General features: G+C 50.4%; 6 protein-coding genes across 6 annotated transcripts; 3 read left to right on the top strand and 3 right to left on the bottom strand.

Annotated features, from left to right (window-relative positions):
* Window positions 1-446: 446 nt before the first annotated feature.
* On the bottom strand, window positions 447-4,662 carry BDR25DRAFT_84254 (uncharacterized protein). Its single transcript, XM_033699134.1, has 4 exons — window positions 4,391-4,662; window positions 2,480-4,060; window positions 755-2,415; window positions 447-701 (listed from the first exon to the last, which is right to left on the bottom strand). Exons 1-4 carry the CDS (start codon window positions 4,545-4,547, stop codon window positions 453-455), a joined length of 3,648 nt encoding a protein of 1,215 aa, XP_033542318.1. The 5' UTR covers window positions 4,548-4,662; the 3' UTR covers window positions 447-452.
* An 805-nt stretch (window positions 4,663-5,467) lies between these two features.
* Window positions 5,468-6,689, top strand: BDR25DRAFT_306614 (uncharacterized protein). The gene has a single exon (XM_033690669.1). It carries the CDS (start codon window positions 5,501-5,503, stop codon window positions 6,554-6,556), a length of 1,056 nt encoding a protein of 351 aa, XP_033542317.1. The 5' UTR covers window positions 5,468-5,500; the 3' UTR covers window positions 6,557-6,689.
* A 2,072-nt stretch (window positions 6,690-8,761) lies between these two features.
* Window positions 8,762-10,521, top strand: BDR25DRAFT_336909 (mitochondrial import protein-like protein mmp37; the record flags this gene model as incomplete). The annotated part of the gene is made up of 2 exons (XM_033693145.1): window positions 8,762-8,806; window positions 9,025-10,521. The coding sequence occupies 2 exons, from the start codon at window positions 8,762-8,764 to the stop codon at window positions 10,294-10,296; spliced, it is 1,317 nt and encodes a 438-aa protein (XP_033542316.1). The 3' UTR covers window positions 10,297-10,521.
* A 232-nt stretch (window positions 10,522-10,753) lies between these two features.
* On the bottom strand, window positions 10,754-13,779 carry BDR25DRAFT_270045 (uncharacterized protein). The gene is made up of 2 exons (XM_033687190.1): window positions 13,288-13,779; window positions 10,754-13,211 (listed from the first exon to the last, which is right to left on the bottom strand). Exons 1-2 carry the CDS (start codon window positions 13,320-13,322, stop codon window positions 11,060-11,062), a joined length of 2,187 nt encoding a protein of 728 aa, XP_033542315.1. The 5' UTR covers window positions 13,323-13,779; the 3' UTR covers window positions 10,754-11,059.
* Window positions 13,780-14,062: 283 nt separating this feature from the next.
* BDR25DRAFT_336907 (arad-like aldolase/epimerase) lies at window positions 14,063-15,595 on the bottom strand. The gene is made up of 4 exons (XM_033693144.1): window positions 15,084-15,595; window positions 14,746-15,027; window positions 14,442-14,695; window positions 14,063-14,374 (listed from the first exon to the last, which is right to left on the bottom strand). Exons 1-4 carry the CDS (start codon window positions 15,327-15,329, stop codon window positions 14,272-14,274), a joined length of 885 nt encoding a protein of 294 aa, XP_033542314.1. The 5' UTR covers window positions 15,330-15,595; the 3' UTR covers window positions 14,063-14,271.
* Window positions 15,596-16,745: 1,150 nt separating this feature from the next.
* On the top strand, window positions 16,746-17,550 carry BDR25DRAFT_318337 (uncharacterized protein; the record flags this gene model as incomplete). The annotated part of the gene is made up of 2 exons (XM_033691739.1): window positions 16,746-17,233; window positions 17,421-17,550. 2 exons carry the CDS (start codon window positions 16,746-16,748, stop codon window positions 17,548-17,550), a joined length of 618 nt encoding a protein of 205 aa, XP_033542313.1.
* Window positions 17,551-17,875: the final 325 nt, after the last annotated feature.

Genomic DNA, 17,875 nt, shown 5'->3' with positions numbered 1-17,875 from the left:
AAGACAGGAAGAGGCGTATGGACTAATATATGTTCTGGCCGGACATTTTATCGTATGGAGGACGTTGAGGGAAGGGAGGGGAATCGTACTCTCGTAAGTATTCACATACCCAAGGTAAGAAATATACCGAAGGGAAACTCCAGTAACCCCATTCTCCTCGCGCTTCATTCTCGAAGGACGGACCGAAAAGCGCCAGCGACCGAGAACACCGCTCGCTATGCAGACCAGAGAGCCTGGAGTGTTTTGCGTGATGAAGGCTGTCTGGAAACCGAACCGAACCTAGACAGACAAAAAGAGAGAAAAATTTGTGTGCCATCACATTACCTGAAATCCTTCATGCCGGACCGCATAATATCAGGCTTAGAGCGTAATACATCCACATACATAAGTTTACGCTCCCTGAAACACTATTTCCTATTCTCTGCTACGCTGAGAAAATAAGGAAGGTGCACTCAATAGTAGCCATGACTCGTATCTTGATCACCTCCATAAGCCATCTCCCTGAATCCAGCTGGCACCGTCCAGCCATGGACGTTGCATGATCGGATATATGCTTCGACAGCCTCGCCGACGCCATAGTCCTGACGACCGTGATTATCGAGACGTGCTGGCTTGGGGTCTAGACTAGACATAGCCATGCGCACTTGAAGGAGGACGGATTCGATCGAGGAGACAGCACTCCAACCGTTGTTCGTCAGGAGCTAAGTAAATTTTAGCACTGCTAATACATGGGGAAAGGGCAATATCAACTCACCTCCATGCACAGCGCGCCGCCAGCCGTCACATGTCCACCACCACCCTGCTGGAAGCCTAAAAAGCGTGGACGAATGACCCGAACGAAGGGAGGACTCATGGGGTAGTCTTTGCCGAAGCGGAGCTCTAAAACAATACTTTTATGACCCTTTGCCTTCATATCCTTTGCCAATGGGAGGGTCTGGTCGAAGGAGTGCAACTCCACAATCCACTGGTACATGTTTTCAATTTTGTCGGCATCAATGTGCCACCCAAGCTCATGCGTCGGCTCCTTTTCTTGGACCTTTAGCAACTCTTTGAAGTCCCGCTGGAGTCGCTTGGTGGCTGAGCTAGTTGCCCAGGCTGGGGGTTGAAGCATTGGTAAGGTCGAATAATCCAAGGTGCCTGGCACATAATCCGTCAGAGGCTTCGAAGACTTCGATCCAACAAGTTTGGACAAGAATCCGGATGCCTTAGATTTGCCTTTCGTCGAGTTCGGCGTCGGAAGGGGATCCGTATCGGGCTGCGGCATATAAATATCCTCGTCTTCAAAGATGGTCAGATCTTCGTCGAGGGTTGCGATACTAGCACCGTCATCGTCATCGTCTGCATCGAGATCAATGGGATCATAAGCGCTGCTACCAGTCGCTTTCCTCCTTTTATTGGCGGCCTTCACGGAGCGAGACTGGGGTCGGCGTGACCCCGAAACGGCGTGGATAGGAATGATCAAACTATCAGAGCAACCCTTAGGCCTCATGTTTGGGTCTTGATCAATGCTCTGAAGCGGCTTGACCTCCTTGGTACTAGTGGGGACCGTGGTATAATTGTTGGTATTAGTTTTAACAAACAGGTAACGAGTCTGGATCCAATCGAGTTGTGCAACGACCAGATGGGGGCTCGCACTGACATACTCCTTAGGAGCATTGACAATCTCGTTCAACGCCAATGCGGAACCAACCTTCAGGTCGCTCACAGGCCATGTATGGCTTGCCGGCCCGTAACCGCAGTAGCCCATGCTGGTGTTGAAATCGAGTGAATGGTACACGCCATGACCATAAGCACGACCGTGGGCAGTATCGTTGAAATGAAGGCCCTCGCGAATGATGCTGTGCCAGTTGACAAGGGGACTACCATGCCAAGCAAATAGGGTCGGATACTTCAGCTTCAAGCGCTCGGTGGTCTCTCGCACTGCATGGATGAAACGTCGCTCTTTGTCAGGCGCTCCCATGGCAAACCTGAATTGAGTCCATCCGGCCATGCCGTACAGGCGCTCCTCACCCTTCTTGCTCAGACCACTTTCGTCCTCTTCCTCGGCCTGCATTATACAAGCTCGATTAGACGCAATGATCCAGCGCAGGATCCCTAGAACCGCTGGAGGAAGGCGGTCGATCCAAGAGCTTAGTGGAGATTGCGCCTTTCGTGCAAGATATTGTTTCATGTCGTTGACATTCGGAAGGATATCAAGTAGCGCATAAATAGCCTCCCTCTTGTGGAAATCATCCATCTCGTCGAAATTCTGGTTGTACGTGTAAAATTTGGCGGGCCGAAACTCGTTTATGGCAACTGGTGCAACGGGCTGCGGTAGAGTCTGTGCGGCAAGGCTAGGAGTTGGATTGTACTGATTACCGTAAGTTGAGTACTGAGCAGGGTTCGCTAGCCCCTGATTGATGCTCGCAGGGATGACTGCAGATCAAATCCGTTAGCATTTTTGGATTATAGAGAAGGAAAGAAGAAATATAGGACGCACCTGGCTCAGCCACATGGACAGTGGGATAAAGAGATGTATCGGAAACACGACAGTGCATAGGCCAGCCCGGGTCATCGGTTGTGCGGAGAATTATCCAGTCCCCAGCGCGGAATGGACATTTCTCCTTCTTATCCTCGAAGAGAATTTCCTGGGCGACCGCGTTATACCGTACCATCTGTACTTGCTCAGCACCGATGGTAGTCGACACGGGAGGGGCTACCGCAGGCTGGGCGTTCCACGCGGAGTAGTGTTGTTGTTGCTGATTGATATAGTCTTGCTCATATGAGCCACTTGGTGGAACCATCAGGCTTAAACCTGTCGGGAAGTCTTTCAAGCGTCCCAACCTCGCGCTCGAGTAGCAAAAGCTAATCAGTAAGTCAACAACCTTGGGTTGAGAAAGTATCTCGTGCTCAATGCTTGGGCCAAATCCTAAAGACATGTACTGGTATAGACACAAAGGCTTATCGCATACGTATGGTTTGATAGCTTGAAGGTCGTCGGGCATCTTGGTGAAACAAATGAGGCAAAACTCCGTGCAGCGCACAAAGTGCCGAAGAACGAATTGCATGCCGATGAGTGGGAGAGAGTGTTCTTGCGTGGGCGATTCGTGTATGTGGTCTGCCGAGACGAGAGCAGGATATGTGGCACTGGCATTCTCTGGTTCGAGGTACTGGTCACTGAGCCCTAGGTCTGAATGGGCATGCCTACTACCGTAGTGATCGTTATAGAACTGCTCGGCTCCTGACCATGGCATCCCATTGTAGCGGTAGTGGAGAAGCGTGGGAAAGCGCTCATCTAGAAGTTCGTTGAGCGGCCTGGAAATGAAAGAGTTGCGGAACCCCTTGTGAAGTGTGCTCTGTGATTCAGCTTGAGACTCCTTCCCTCGGCGCTTCTCGTCCTCCTTATTTAGGACGGTGAAGGCACGGATTGCTTCTTGCATAGTCGGCTTGTACGTGGAGCTAATGCCTACACGGACTCCAAAGTTACGTCGCGCTGTAGGAGCGTCGTATGACTTTAGCGAATCCATGCTCTTATACCCATTCGGGTAGTGAAATATCACGACCAGATACTCCGACGCTTCAACTTGCCAAGCTTGCATTGCTTCTTCCGAAATACCTAACTTTGATAGGCGAGTTGAAAGGCTTATGTAGCATCCAAGGCCGTCCAGAAGTCCACCCAAATGACCTACTTTGAAGCCATGAGCTTTAGCAGTCATCAAATCGGACCGAATTCGATGCCTGAACTCCGACGTAGGTTTGATATAGCCTTCTATACTTGAAGCAGTATCCTGCTTACCAAGGACAGGTTTCGGGGCCATATCATCGTCAGGAAAGTACTCGTCAACTTCATCATCATCCGATTCGTCATCTAGGTCTTCAAAGTCTTCTTGCGAGTCGAGCATCTGCTGATCACCGTCTCGATCGGTGGACTCAAGATTTCGTGAAGCAAGCTCGAGCATCTGAATGATAGACTTTCCAGTAGCAGAATCGGCTATATCGGCTAAGGCGCTAGCCACACTGGCTGGAGCATCGTCTGGGGCAAAGATCATGTAGGTATGATTTGAGGGATACTCAGATACGTCTAGAGATATATTAGCTTTGAATACATTGTCTTTCTTATGCAATAATTTGCTGGCACGTGCGTGCGCTTAGACCAGGATGTTAGGATAATGGATTGAGAGGGAGGGGGCTCGCCGAGATCAACAGTCCAAAGGCAGGCCAGCAAAAAACCACGAGTCCGTAATTGGCTACATCCGCAATTTTATTGGCAAGACATGTAAGGGCGTTGAGTCGTAGATCTCGGAAAGAACGGCGCGATCCCGGTAGGGGTTGTTCGATGTGCCGCGTCTTGGACCTCTCCAGCTGGGGGATATAGAAAACGTTGGAGAAGGATTTTCAGAAAAAGGCTTACCTGGAACAAGAGCTGAGATCTGAAACGACTCTCCATCTGCAAGACACTGGAACGTGAACTCGCCATCATCACCTCCAGGGTGCACATCTGCAATGCCGACAACCTGAACGCCAGCGACCGCCTTCTGGAGGTCAGATATGAACGCCTTCCTCGGCATAGTATCGGCGGTGAAATGCAAACAGCAGCGTAGTGGTCAAAGTCCACGTTGACGTTGGTGGTGTGGGGGGACTAAGCTGGGCAGAGTGGGAAGGCACAAGCGAGTGGTCAGGCGTGTGGTGACCTGAAGTATTTTGGAAAGTACAATAGGGGACCAGACTAGGAGGAGCTGACGGTAGTGCAGTCACTCAAGCTAGTAGTAACAACCCCGAGTTATGACAATTCAATCCTTCACCGGCGGCACTTTTGCTCAGGCGGGATATCCTCGAAGTGGCCTGGCAACACCAAGACCAAGGCTGGTGGACGTCTGGGTGTGACTAAGATAATTCCGCAGTACTGGGGTCTCTTTGGGGTGGACAACGAGAAGTTGGAGGCAGCAAAGACGTCGGGGGAGGGCACGGCAAAGCTGAGGGAGGAAGAACGAGGGTGGGATGTTGATTGCTGTTGGCGACGTCCTTTTAGTTGGGAAGAAGAGGGAGGAAAAGAAGAGGGGGAAGAAGAAATCACATAAAAGTGCCAGCTCCTCCAGTCACGCCCTGCTAGCACCAAATTGAACGAGATATAGACTCGCTGCCTTGCAGAGTGAAGGGAAGTGGTGAATTAGAGCTCCAGGCAACAGACAGTGTGGCTGAGACAGAGAGTCCAAGCTCCTCAACAGCCACCCCGTTTTCACAGCAGAAACGCCGGCAGAACTGCCTTGCCTTGTCAAGCCGAAGCAGCAGACGGGAAAGGAGCGAAAATTCATTGAATCTGGGCTATTTTTCCTATAACCTCTTCTATGGATTTGCTGGCAACTGCACATTTTGTGCAGTAGTGAATCACTGGTCAACCGTCCTGATCCTTTAGCGTGCCCCTCATCCCGAATTCGGGACCCTGGTGACGGAAGCGATCCTCAAGCGCCCGAATTCCAGCTGCTTGTGGCGCAGACCTTCACTCCCGCCATCCACGGCAATAATGGCTGTCCCAAATGTTGCAGATGGCAGTGTAGCTCCCAAGTCGACCCACCTCTACGATCCCACCCTTCAGCCATTTCTTCAGTCCACATTTGACCCTGCCGACTACCTCAATGTCACATTGCCCTCCCTCTCTCTCTCATCGGTGTCGTCTCGGCCTTTGAAGCAAGGAACTTCCGTCCCGCTTGCCGACCTCTCAACTCAAACCCAGGACCTCCTGTCTCAACTGAACGCACATACTACACGCCTCTCGACAATACTCACACAATTGACCGATGACATACTACGGAGTGGTGGGAGATTGGCGTACGAGGTTGAAGTCTTACGAGGAGAAACAATTGGGTTGACAGAAGCATTGTCAGAGGGACTGAAAGGCGATGTAGAGAAGTTCCTACCAGGAGGTATCATGGTAGAAATGAAAAAGCCTCCAGAACCCCCAGAAGACGTTAAAAGCCCAGTCACACAAGATTCCACCCAACAAGAGACCAAAGCCCGGGACATCCCGAAGGCAGAAGACGAACCTACTACGCCCCCCTACATCTCCCAACTTCGAACTCTAACCCTCGTCCGCTCCCGTCTCGAAAGCGTCATAAAAATCTTCGGCGAAGCTATGCACTGGACACTCGCACCCTCCGAAGTCTCTCTAGCCTCCTCATTAATCTCTGTCTCCGCCCCTGAGCCTGGCTCCGACAGCGCCAGCCGTGAAGAGAAAGGACGAGAATTCGCCGAAAAACTGCGTACCGAGATCTCAGATCTCATAAGTGGGGGCGAGGGTGATGAATCTGGTGTTGAAGCCGCTATGATCCGGATCCAGGCCCTTCGAGACTTGGCGCAAGTGTGGAGAGGCACAGCGGAGGAAAAATCACGGATAAAGTTTGTCGAGAGTCTTGTGAAGTTGGTGGAGGAGAAACAAAAAGCGATAGAGAATGCGGCAAATCAGCGACAGAAAGGTGGACGAAATGGAAGCGTATCGAAGCTACAGCCGCCGCAGAAGAGCAGCGGTGGGGGTTTTCTAGATAACCTTCAGAGGATACGTGGGAATATCTACTTGGAATGAACATCCCTTGTAGGCGTCTCAGGTCTATCCCAATGTCCAATTGGATTCGCCTGGTCACGTGACCTCGTGTTTCCATCGTGTCTGGATACGTCATATGTTTGGCGTGATGGAATTTATCCGCTCAACACAGCAAGGTCATCAAGGACGACATTCAAGATCCTGTTGCATTTCCCCTCAATTCCAGTGAGGGATTTGATTAACCAAATCTTCCCTGTTCATGTTTTTGAAAATCCAAACAGTCGCTTCTCGACCGCTTTCACAATCACAAAGGAGCAACAAGCATAAGAGAAATCATTTGCCTTCATTCAAACAACCACCACAACGCTCATACATCTGCCCTGTCAAGCCCTTTCGGCAGTGCTATAGTGGTATTGTCACCCATGAATCGTGAAACCTATACAAAAAGCCTCTACAATGCCTATCCTTTTCCACATTGCCCATCAAAATAAACCAAAGACACCAATGACTGCCACAGCATGTCAACCCCAATTTTACCAAGTACAACTCCAACTCAACCTATAAAGGGAGTCGAAGGGGAGTCAAAGTTGTCTTCAGGGGGCGCCTACGCCGACCTAAGCGAACAAGTGTTATCCTCCGCCAGGTAGGCCCAAACACTAATCTCCACCTTAACTCCATATGAACTCCGCGGACTCCGGAAATGCAGGCTATGATGATCTACTAGCCATTGACAAGGATTGCATCGAGAGTAGTCAGAGCCCTTTTTGCCTCCACATCGTACGAGGAGATTAGACGCTCACACTCCGCCCTAAGCTTCTCTTCGCCACGCTTGGCATTGTACATCACCCACTGTTCGACTGTCATATTCTTCTCTTCATTGGTGAGACCAACCTTAACCGCATGAACCATGACATCTTTCGCATCCGGACCAGCATCCCTGACGTACATATCTACGTTCTCTTTATCAAGGCCTGCATCGACCATAACATCAGAGATGAAACCCTGCAGCACGCCCTTTTGGTCGAAGAAGCCATCGATATTGACAGGGTCCCAGGTCATAGCAGGTTGTTTCTGCTCAGGCGTCGTAGCTTGTGGGGTCCTAGGGAAAGTGGGCGTGCCTTCGATTATAGATTCTGGCAGGGCTGATGACATGCTTGGCCACTCAGCTCTCTCCGGTGGGTCGCTGATTCGCTTTGTCCGTTTGGTCTCACGTGTCTCTACGGGGACTTGTGGTGGGTCGGTGTCCTCGCTCTTGCGTTTAGTGCCACGAGTCTGCCTGGTCGACCTGGTCGACATGGTTGAGGTAAGAGACGACGTTGAGGTTCGTTTCGAAGCTTTCCGACTTCTAGCGGGAGGCTTAGCGGCAGCTTTTGCAGGTTGGCTTTTAGGTGCTTGGACAACAATCTGGACATCACTTTGCTCAGACACCAGAACTTGGCTCTCGGCCTTCTTGCCGCGCGTGCTCTTGGTTAGGGCTTTCGTCGATGCTTTCGTAGCGGCCTTCTTCACTGTAGCAGTGGAGGATCGTGTGGAACCACGCTTACCCTTGGTAGCTTTTGAGCCGCCTTTGACAAACGGGATGGCCACAGGATGATAGAGTTCTTTGAGAGCAAAGAACAAGCAGTCGGAAGCACGTCGTCGATGCTCGTCCATAGGGTCGTCACCGGCATCCCACGCATCGAGAGACAGGGAGCAGTATGGACAAGTAACGCCATCATCGTGTTCAGGGCTTGGATCATAGCACCATCCAGCATCGACTAACTGCAAACCTGTTAGCAGTGTCAGAGACACTTCGCAAGGAAGAAACCAACCTGATCCACGGTCGGAAAGCCAGCTCTGCTATCGAGTGGCCAGTAGTCGGCAAAGGTCGCTCGGCGTGCATCCTGCATTGCCTGGGCCATAGGATCCTCCTCGGCCCTATTTGGGTCTGCATTTCGCACTCGTATGCACGCATTGATGGCAAAGCCGCAGTCGGGAGAGTGGGTGAGATGCTCATGCGATGGGTTGTCGGAAGGCTCCCAGCCATCTAGCTGGCGATTGCAAGTAATGCACTGAACATTGTCCGGACTTGTAGAGGTAGGCTTCCATATGAATCCGGCAAGCGCCAAATCAGAAGGGCTGGGTAAATGAAGCGGCCATCCTAAAGTGTTCGGGGATGGTTTCTTTGACCGGGCAGAAGCGCGACGCGTCTTCTGCTTCGTACTGAATGTTTCTAGGCGTGCCTGAAAACAGGCGAGCGAGGCCTTCATGGTGGTTTCGCAATTAAGAATGACACGTCGAAATGGCGCTGTGGTGTGTTGTTAGAACAGACTGTTCGCGATACAAGCCATTGTTTTGTTGTCGCGAAATCCACCTCCGCTCCCCGCCGCGCTAATGACGTAAGCGTGATTAATAAGCCAACCTCCAACATATTCTGTCCCCAGGCATTATTGCCAGTTCCAAAGATGGCATCAAGGCATTGTCTTCGGTCTATAGGCTGCTATTCGGGGCGGCGTCCTTTATCTACACAGTCCGCCGAGTCCCCCGCGAAAGCCTCTACCCAGACTCTTCCCCCCGACTGGGAAGATGAGCCCCCAGCACTGTCCGACTTCACGCAGCTCCCGCACAAGGACTTCGGCAAGAACCAACTCATCGAAACAAACGAGGAGTTCAAGCGCAGCCTAAGAGGCATACTACGCGAATTCCCTCCTATTAGCTATGCCTTTGCCTATGGCTCCGGCGTATTCCCCCAATCCGATGCCAGCACCTCGCGCATTACACATTCTCCACATCTAAACCCTCCGGAAGCGATATTGAAATGGCAGAAAGGCGGCGGCAAGATGATTGATTTCATGCTCGCGACGAAATTCACGCAACACTTCCACTCCCTGAACCTCAATCGGCACAAAGATCACTACTCGTTCCTTGGGTCCCTCGGCTCTGCCGTGGTTAGCCATGTGCAGGATGCGTACGGCGCCGGCGCATATTTCAACCCCTACATCACCGTCAATGGGACAATGATTAAATATGCCGTCGTAAATTTCCAGACGCTTCACCGGGACCTCTCGGATTGGGACACTCTCTACCTTGCCGGCCGGCTGCACAAACCCGTCAAGATACTCTTCGAGGAACCGAACATCCGGGTCGCCAACCAGCGCAACCTGCTCTCAGCCGTACGCTGCGCTCTCCTGCTCCTCCCTCCCACCTTCTCCGAAAAGCAGCTATACTCGACCATCACTGGCCTAAGCTACAAGGGCGACCCGCGCATGGAATATGGCAGCGAGCACCCCAAGAAAATCGACAACATCGTAACCCACCAGATCCGCAACTTCCGGCTTTTATACCACGACCTCATAACCTCCCTCCCCAACGTCTCCTACCTTGACCAGCAGTGCTTCTCCAAACTCGACTGGATGGATGACACCAAGCTGGATGTACGGATGAGCCAAGACATGGACGTCGAGCGACGAGGCAATATGGTCCGAAGACTCCCCAAGTCCTTCCGACAGAAACTGTACTTCCTCTACCAGCGCAAATTCGCCATCCCCGGTCGGGAATTTCAGGAAATGCTCGATGAAAGCAAGGACGAGGACGCAGAAGGCGGGTTGAAGAAGCAGGTTGGAGGCGCTTTTGATAGGCGTATTGCAGGCGAAAAAGACTTACCGGACATGGTGGCGAGAGCAGTAAATCAGACGGTAAAATGGCCGGCAACTGTGCAGTCCTTCAAAGGCATTTTAACAGCCGGGCCAGTGCGAGCTTGGAGATACTTGCAGGAAAAGAGAGAGAAGGGAAAGCAAAAGTGATTTGCTCTGTTAATGGGCATTCTTAACAGCAATCGACGTCTTTGTAATTTTTTTGTTTGTCGTACGATCAAAAGTCAGGATTTGAGCATAGAATTGGGTTGCGTTGGGTTGCGTTGCATGTAGCCGCCGTTTGGGTCTCGACGGGTCAGGCTTGTATCAAAGCTTTAGGGCGGGAAACTTCTGGAATAACGGGGAACCTGAAAGATAAACTTATTGTGTAGAGATTGAAGGGGAAGCTAAGTAGCCCTCTAATGTATCATTTGGAATTCGATTGGCCGACCCTTTGACACTGTTGTAACACTCACCAACCTTAGGCAGTTATTACCAGGCATTTACTTAGCTAAGCCGACACGTGAAAGCCAGGAGTTCATTCAAGTATGCGTGGTGTAAGTATACGAACTTGAGACTTTCCTTCCATATTATCAATTCGGCATGCTAGGCGTGGGTGAGTTGAGCTGAGAATATGCATTATATTTCAACGGATACACATCATCCATATATATATATATATATAGACTCCCCCCAAGCGCTAGATTCCCCGAGATCCGCCAAAAACACCGGGTATCTAGCAATGTCCATTTTCGTATTTATAAATACCGCCTCAAAGATGCAGACTCCCAAATGAAAAAAGGGAAAAACGCTATGAAGTACCTGGTAATGATAAATGCCCAAAATATTATGTAGAGAAGAGGTAATCCCCAACAACCCCTTTGCCCCCCTTCTTTTCAGTCCCCCGCTGAGGGTCTGAGCCTATGGTTTGATATCAATTACTCTCATTAACTGACCATCTCCTCTTAGGCCCTCTCTCCCTTTCCCCCCCACCCCACATATTGCTTACGGACGGATGACCCCAAAGGCCACCCTCACTAGTACCCAGCTTCGGACCCCAAAGACCGTGTTGGCTCAGACTGCGTCCCAGGCCACTTGGCAGAGGCGGTAGGTCGTCGTCTTCGCCGTGTTTCTCGTTACCGTTTGCATCGCCATTGCTATCGCTCCAGTCCTGTGTCTGCTGTAGCTGTGGTAATGGCGAATCCGGTTGCGCCACCTCGCGGAAATTCAACACCATATCATGACCCGGGCTATGTCGTCCCTCCAAGGGTTCCGAAGGCGTAGGCGCACGCAAGCTGGACCAAAGGCCTGTCATACTAGACGTCGACGAAGACTGAGGGTTATTAGACAGTAGTCTCGAAGACGATCCCGACGTTGAGCTCCGTCGCATACTGCCTAAGCTACTATTTATCGAGCGATACGGCTCCCCCAACGAAAACAAAGAGTCAACCGGGCTATTGCTGCCCGCGGAACCCCCAAATCTCCTGCGGTACTCGAGACTAGGGCTTGCGTTGACGGCGGGGGAGCTAAGTGGCGGGGGTTTAGCGGGGTCGACACCAGGGCGTAGGTGGTCGAGGGAGGCGAGCACTTTCATTTCATATTCTTCGGACATGCCCATGTCCATTACAGACTGGCGACGGGTAGAAAGGGTGGGCATGGAAGATTTGCGGACGGAGGGGGAGGGGCGTCGGACGGCCATAGAGAGTGAGGCCATTCCTACATCGAGAAGGACGGGTTGGTTGGATATTGCCCCGAGAAGAGCGTTGCATCCGGCTCCGTGGGTTACTAGAATCAACACCAGGTCTTCATCCTCTTCTTCTAATTCTAGACACGGCTCGACAACTGGGCCAGCGTCGGATATATGCTGGAGAGTGCTGCTGTCGTGCGCTCGGTACGTGAAGCCGCGAATCTTTTCGTGCGGAGTTTCTGATCCATGCTCTTTATACCAATTTACCATTCCAGCGAGGCCCTTGCGGAAGCGCCTATGCATAGTGCTCCACTCGTCACCATATTCACCTCCATCGCCCCACTCTTGTGGTGGTCGCATGCTGTCCCATTGGTAATCGACGTCTATACATGCGTCTCGCGCATGGGTTACATAGCCTCTAGGAATCGGATCCGACGGGGAGACAGCATACGATGGTACCGGTGGATCGTAGACATGGGCTGGTACCCTGTGTGCCCTGGAAAGCAAAGACATGCCGTTATGATTGTGACTGTGGCAAAGGCTGTGATTGTGACTTGTTCTTGAACCAAGATTCGCAATGCTGCCTTGGCTGCTCGCCCGCTCACGGAATGGGGATACCTGAGCGAGGCTGCCCAATCCGACCCGTAGACCATTCTCGGTGCTCGATTGGCTATTGGAGGTGGATGTTCCATGGCTTTTCATCCACCCGCCAGGAAAGTGCCCCTTGCTATTGTGTGCATTCTGCTGCACCTCAACGTAGTCTCCCCGCCGTAGCAAGTCTGCCTTCGCTCCCGCGACCATCATAGTCGAGTTTGGCGGGGGTGTAATATCCTCGTAGTAATCCGGAGTAAGCCACTCCCCAAGGAAAGCATCAATCCGGAGTAGAATATTATGTGGCCCAATCTGCCTCTTCCCAAACACCTCCAAACTCGGGTCCTCAGCCGGCACTGTCACGGCCACAGACTGCACAGCCGGGCTCTCAGAGACAGTACTCTTCGTCCTAGGGGACTGGCTGCAGAACCCATTCCTTCCCTTCGTCGTCCGTGTTTGTAGGGTTGGGGGTTGGTACTGTGCAATCCCCGCCGCAATCGCCGTACTCGTCTGTATACATCTCAGATATGGACTCGAGTGTATGATGATTGTGTGCTTCTTCTTCCCTCTCTTCACATCAATCCCAGACTTCGATTGGTCAAGCGGACCGAAATCAAGATGTGCAAGGTCAGCGTTGGGATTCGCTCCATTAGCCTCTCCCTCATTCTCTCTCGCATGGAGCAACGCTGCGATTCTCAGTCCCAGTGCTTTTGACTGCGTCCATCCGCCATATGTTAGCGGAGGGTCGTAGGGGGTAGGCGAGGTGAGGTGCCAGGTCTTGTCGGCAGCATCGAGGCGGGCGCCGTGCCTACCAGTTTCGCAATGGAATTAGCTGAAGCTTCAAGATATCTGTAGACAGAAAGAGGTAGTTGAAAAGAACGCACCTGGCGATAATCACGACAGCCGGTCCTTTGACCATGGCTCAGGCAACGAATGCGGATGCCGCGTGCCGTGGCGCAACGGGCTTGAAGTTTGATCAGGAGCCACGATGCATTCAACGCAGGCTATACTCGGCGTTCGTTTTCAAAGCTATCCCCCGATAATTATTCCAGCTCGGGTAGCGTACAAAGAGCAAAGCGTGAAGCGCTGATACGCGCCTCGATGATGTGTTGAAGGGCTATACTCGCTTTCCCAAATGGCGAGCGAGCGAGCTACTATGTCATGCGTCACGTCTTCATGAGGGGGTCTACCATCGATCGTGGGGCACGCTCCCTGAAGGGTTTTCTGCCTCTCCCACCTGCATCCACACTTAATAACCACCGGAGAAGTTTTCCCCTAGCCAGGCACTCGCGACATGTCGGACACGTGGTAATACATCCGTCAGGAAAAAGTAATCATGCACAATTCGTCCGGTTTCGGACCCGAATGCGTTGTTGCGCAGCGAGATGAAGGAGGGAAGCTCAGCTGGAGGCGGGATGTGGTCAAAGCATCATGCGCCTTTGGCATGTGATAGATTGCTTAGACCGCAGGTAACCGCTGCAGATCGAGAGCAAATATCGAGGCCTACAACATTTATTGAAATCCATCATGGACATATATTCTAGGACTGTGGCGGATTTTATAGGTATTCAGGGTCTAATCTAAAGAGTAATACGGCGAGGGCATGGGAGCTTGTTCGTTGTTGCTTCAGATCTAGGAAAGCCTTGATGGGCGAAAAGCCACAGGTACTCAGATGAATATATTTTCCGTCGCTGAAATTGTTTAGATGTGGAAAGATTAGATGGTGAGTCGGCCTTGGACTAAAGATAGTTGCGAAGCACGGCCGCCTAAGCAGAAGGAATGAAATGCACCGGGAGCCCTCCAACGCCATGGGAATGGGAAGTGCATTCGAATAACATGCTTTTGGCTTTTTCTTAGTTAAAGCCCATTTACTCGAGATACTCGCCTCCAGTTTCCTTGTGAATTAGGTCAAAGAGAGGTTTGGCGCTGAACCAGCCTGCCTTGGAAGTTCCCACAGTATTGTAGGTAAACCTAGCAAGAAGTCAGCCATCAGTCCATCCAAGGCCCAAATCACTAGCTAGTGGGGATGAGAACGTACTGTGCTTCCTGCTCTCCAATCTTAACCGTACTCCCACCACGTCCAGCAGCCGCCGCATCAGCCATCAACTGTGCATGGCAGCACTTCTCAAGACTCACAAACCAGAATACAGCCTCTTCGACTGTTTGTCCACAAGTGAGCAAACCGTGGTTCTGAAGAAGTGCAGCTTTGCTACTCCCTAGAGTTTTGGCGATGTTCTTGCCTTCTTCCTCGCCAAGCACAATCCCGTTGAAGCTCTCGTAGAGAACGTGATCCTGTTATAATGAGTACCATATGCTTCGAAAATGTAATCTCAGAGCCTTACATTATAGAAAGCGCAAGAATCTTGAGTAATCGTATCCAATTTTCTTCCTAGAGCACAGAAGCTTCGTCCATAGATGCTGTGGCTGTGAGCTGCAGCATTGACATCGGGCCGAGCTTGATGGATCGCAGAGTGAATCATGTACGCCGCTGAGTTGAGCAATCGACATTCTCCTCCATCGATCACACGACCTTCCTCATTGACGAGAATCAAATCTGAAGCTTTAATCATGCTGAATGAGACGCCAAAGGGGTTGACCCAAAAGGTTGTTGGGTCGACAGGATCCTACGATAATCTGTATCACAATTCGGATTAGAGATAGAGGGATAATGTGAACGTACCCTGAGGGTGATATGACCAGCAACTCCTTCATCGAACCCATATTTACCAAAGATCCTAAAAGCAGCAGCAAGCCGTCCTTTCAAATAGGCCCGCTCTTTATATGGATCGTCGAACTTCGGCGGACCGGGGAATATTGGCATCTTCACCTTAGCCTCCGCTTCACTCTGCCCGGGCTCATGAGCTGCGATATTGGAAGGCTTAGTCGAAGGCCCATTGGTCGCCTCAACCGCTGAAGGAGGAGACATTTCAATTGTGACCCAAATACTCAATCTTAGAGCAAAGAAAGTGGAAGTTGCGCAAAGTATAAGAGAGTATGATTTGGAAGCGCCCGGATGAGCACAGAGATTCTATGGGGGTATTCTTTGTATGATAGGGCCTCAAGATATATACCTCGGAAGGTGATTATTCCCACGCCCTTTTTCAACGGACTTACCCAAATTAGGGATGAGGTGGACGAGTTAAGCGATGGTGATTTGATCGTAAGATGGGCCAGAGAGATCTAAGAGTGTCGTGCAAGATGACTAGTTTCTGAGTGATGCGGGGTGATCTTTGAGTGAACGGAACTTTTCCGCCAACTGCTATTTCCACAAGGCCCCCAGACAATGACGTGTTGACGAGCATCGTAACGTGAGCAAAAAAACTTTGGAATATACTCACGATGAACACCACGAAATCTACTCCTAAGTTGACACATTCCTAGGAAATTAAGAGGACTAAGCATCCAAGGCTGCAAAGTCCGAGTAAATAAAGGTCTCGATGAGTCTACTTATGTGAGTGGGCGTATATTCATGCTAAACAGTAAGCTCACCTGCTTAAATGAGCCTTCCATCATTAATGTTAACGTCGTGGCTTTCTTTGTCTGTCCCATACAATGTACTCGCGCTAGGCCTTGCACCTCGACAGCGGATTTCCCTGCTGCCCCATGGTATATAACCTGGATGGTGCGGTGATATCGAGTCTGCAGACGCACTTGCCCCTCTAACAAGGAGGCGAATTAATTTTTGCGAACAAAGGCGCATGGAATTGTCATTAGGATGACAAAAATGTTTGGATCTTGCTGAAATGTCTTTAGCGTAAGAGAGTGATTATGCAATGAGGTATTCCAGTCGTAGCCGGTATATCTGACAAAAGCTTCTCGAAGGCCTCTTTCAATACAATAGAGAGTGGAGGTCTAGGGAGAGAAGAGGACGCTAGGAATGTCTTTAGTCAGATATTTCTTGTGATTCTCACGGCAATATACGAGCGCAGGTATGGACCAAGAGAATGGGACTAGGGAAGAGCAGAAATGCTGGTGGTTCGGGCCCACCGTAAGGTTCCAAGAATGAGTACTCACCTTTTTGTGCGTAGAAATACTGAGCTTGACCTCTGCTGACAAGGAGACTTCGTCGGAATCATTTTCAGAGCTTGAAGGTGAAAAGACGTTCGCCGGTGATTTGAGAAGGTAAGGGAGACCGACGCTCTAAGGAAAGAAGGAGAATGTCCGCAGCAGAGCTCTAATCTTTCCCTTGAACAACTTGCACACATCATAAAGCAGCAGTACAGCTGTTGTTTTAAGTGGTTTCTCTCCAGATCCAATCCAAGCAAGCCCTCAAGTTCAGCCGTGTCTAAAATCATGATGCATAAAAAGCACATCAAGTTTCCTACGATGCTCAGAACCTAACATGTACGTCGTTGAAACCCAGGAATCAATCTACGATTCAAGAATGTGGATTTCCTTGGCTCTTCAGCGGTTCGGTAATATTCTTCGCCCTCCGGGGAGAGCATATTGCTTTCGTCATGCTGGTCGACCTATCTCGCACGTAATCCACTTTCAAAATTCGGCCATACGCAAGAGATATCAAACAACAGAGAATGTTAATATCCATTTCGAACTAGGTGCAAATAATGGACCAACTACATATACTCTCCGAACAATACTCTCTTCATGGTCTGCCACATCTTTGGATCAATCACCTGAGAGGATTTGTTGGCACCAAAGAGAAGAAGAGACAAGTGAAAATGCTAGCTTAGTTTCTGATCTGCTTGCTGAGTCGGAGTATAGGAATGCACAAATACTCACCTTCTTCGAGGATAAAGCACCGCTGGTAGAAAGGGAAGAGGAGAGGCTGATTGGAGCTCAAGACTCTCTCCACTCAGATTATACTATCTCGTAGGTCGCTATTACGACATTACAACCCTGGCAGTTCGTCCAAGAGGCTAACCGTTTGGATGCGTGATGCTAGCGAAACACGAATGGAGTGGTATTTTTGATGTGCTTGCTATTTCGGTGCAATAATCTAATACTGTGTTAGGTGTGCTTCATAAACTGATCTCCCACCTTTTAATTACTATTACAGATCAGAAGGCGTGGAAGACGTCAACAAGAAACTGCACTCACAGGGAAAAGGAAAAACCAGAATAGTTGTAAATGTATCGCAACCACCGCTTCGTGAGGCAACAAAATACCACTTCAGGGGGCGTCTCTAGAGAATCGCCAGCAATTAATGCAATATTACTTCATGGCATTCCGAGACCGATGGGGTCTGCCAGAATGCCACCCAGAAAGGAGCTGGCTTTGTGGCTTCAAAGAGAAAGTGATATTTTTAACGAACCCGTTTTGATGAACTTCCCTCGGTATGCAGCAGACTTATGAGTTCACATAGACCCAGACGAAGTCTTTCCCTCCCCCTGAACATCATTTTCAAAATCTTCTAAGTTCTATCCCAGTCCTCGCGCGAACATTAAATACAAGCCTGATCTTGGTTTTTGCTTTGCGTTTAGAACATGACTTGATAGAAAGGCTTGAGAGAGT

Source organism: Lindgomyces ingoldianus, assembly GCF_010093535.1.
Source record: "Lindgomyces ingoldianus strain ATCC 200398 unplaced genomic scaffold BDR25scaffold_38, whole genome shotgun sequence".
Classification (NCBI taxonomy): Eukaryota; Fungi; Ascomycota; class Dothideomycetes; order Pleosporales; family Lindgomycetaceae; genus Lindgomyces; species Lindgomyces ingoldianus.
The sequence above is the reverse complement of the archived record's forward strand: the minus strand, read 5'-3'. Positions and strand labels throughout refer to the sequence as shown.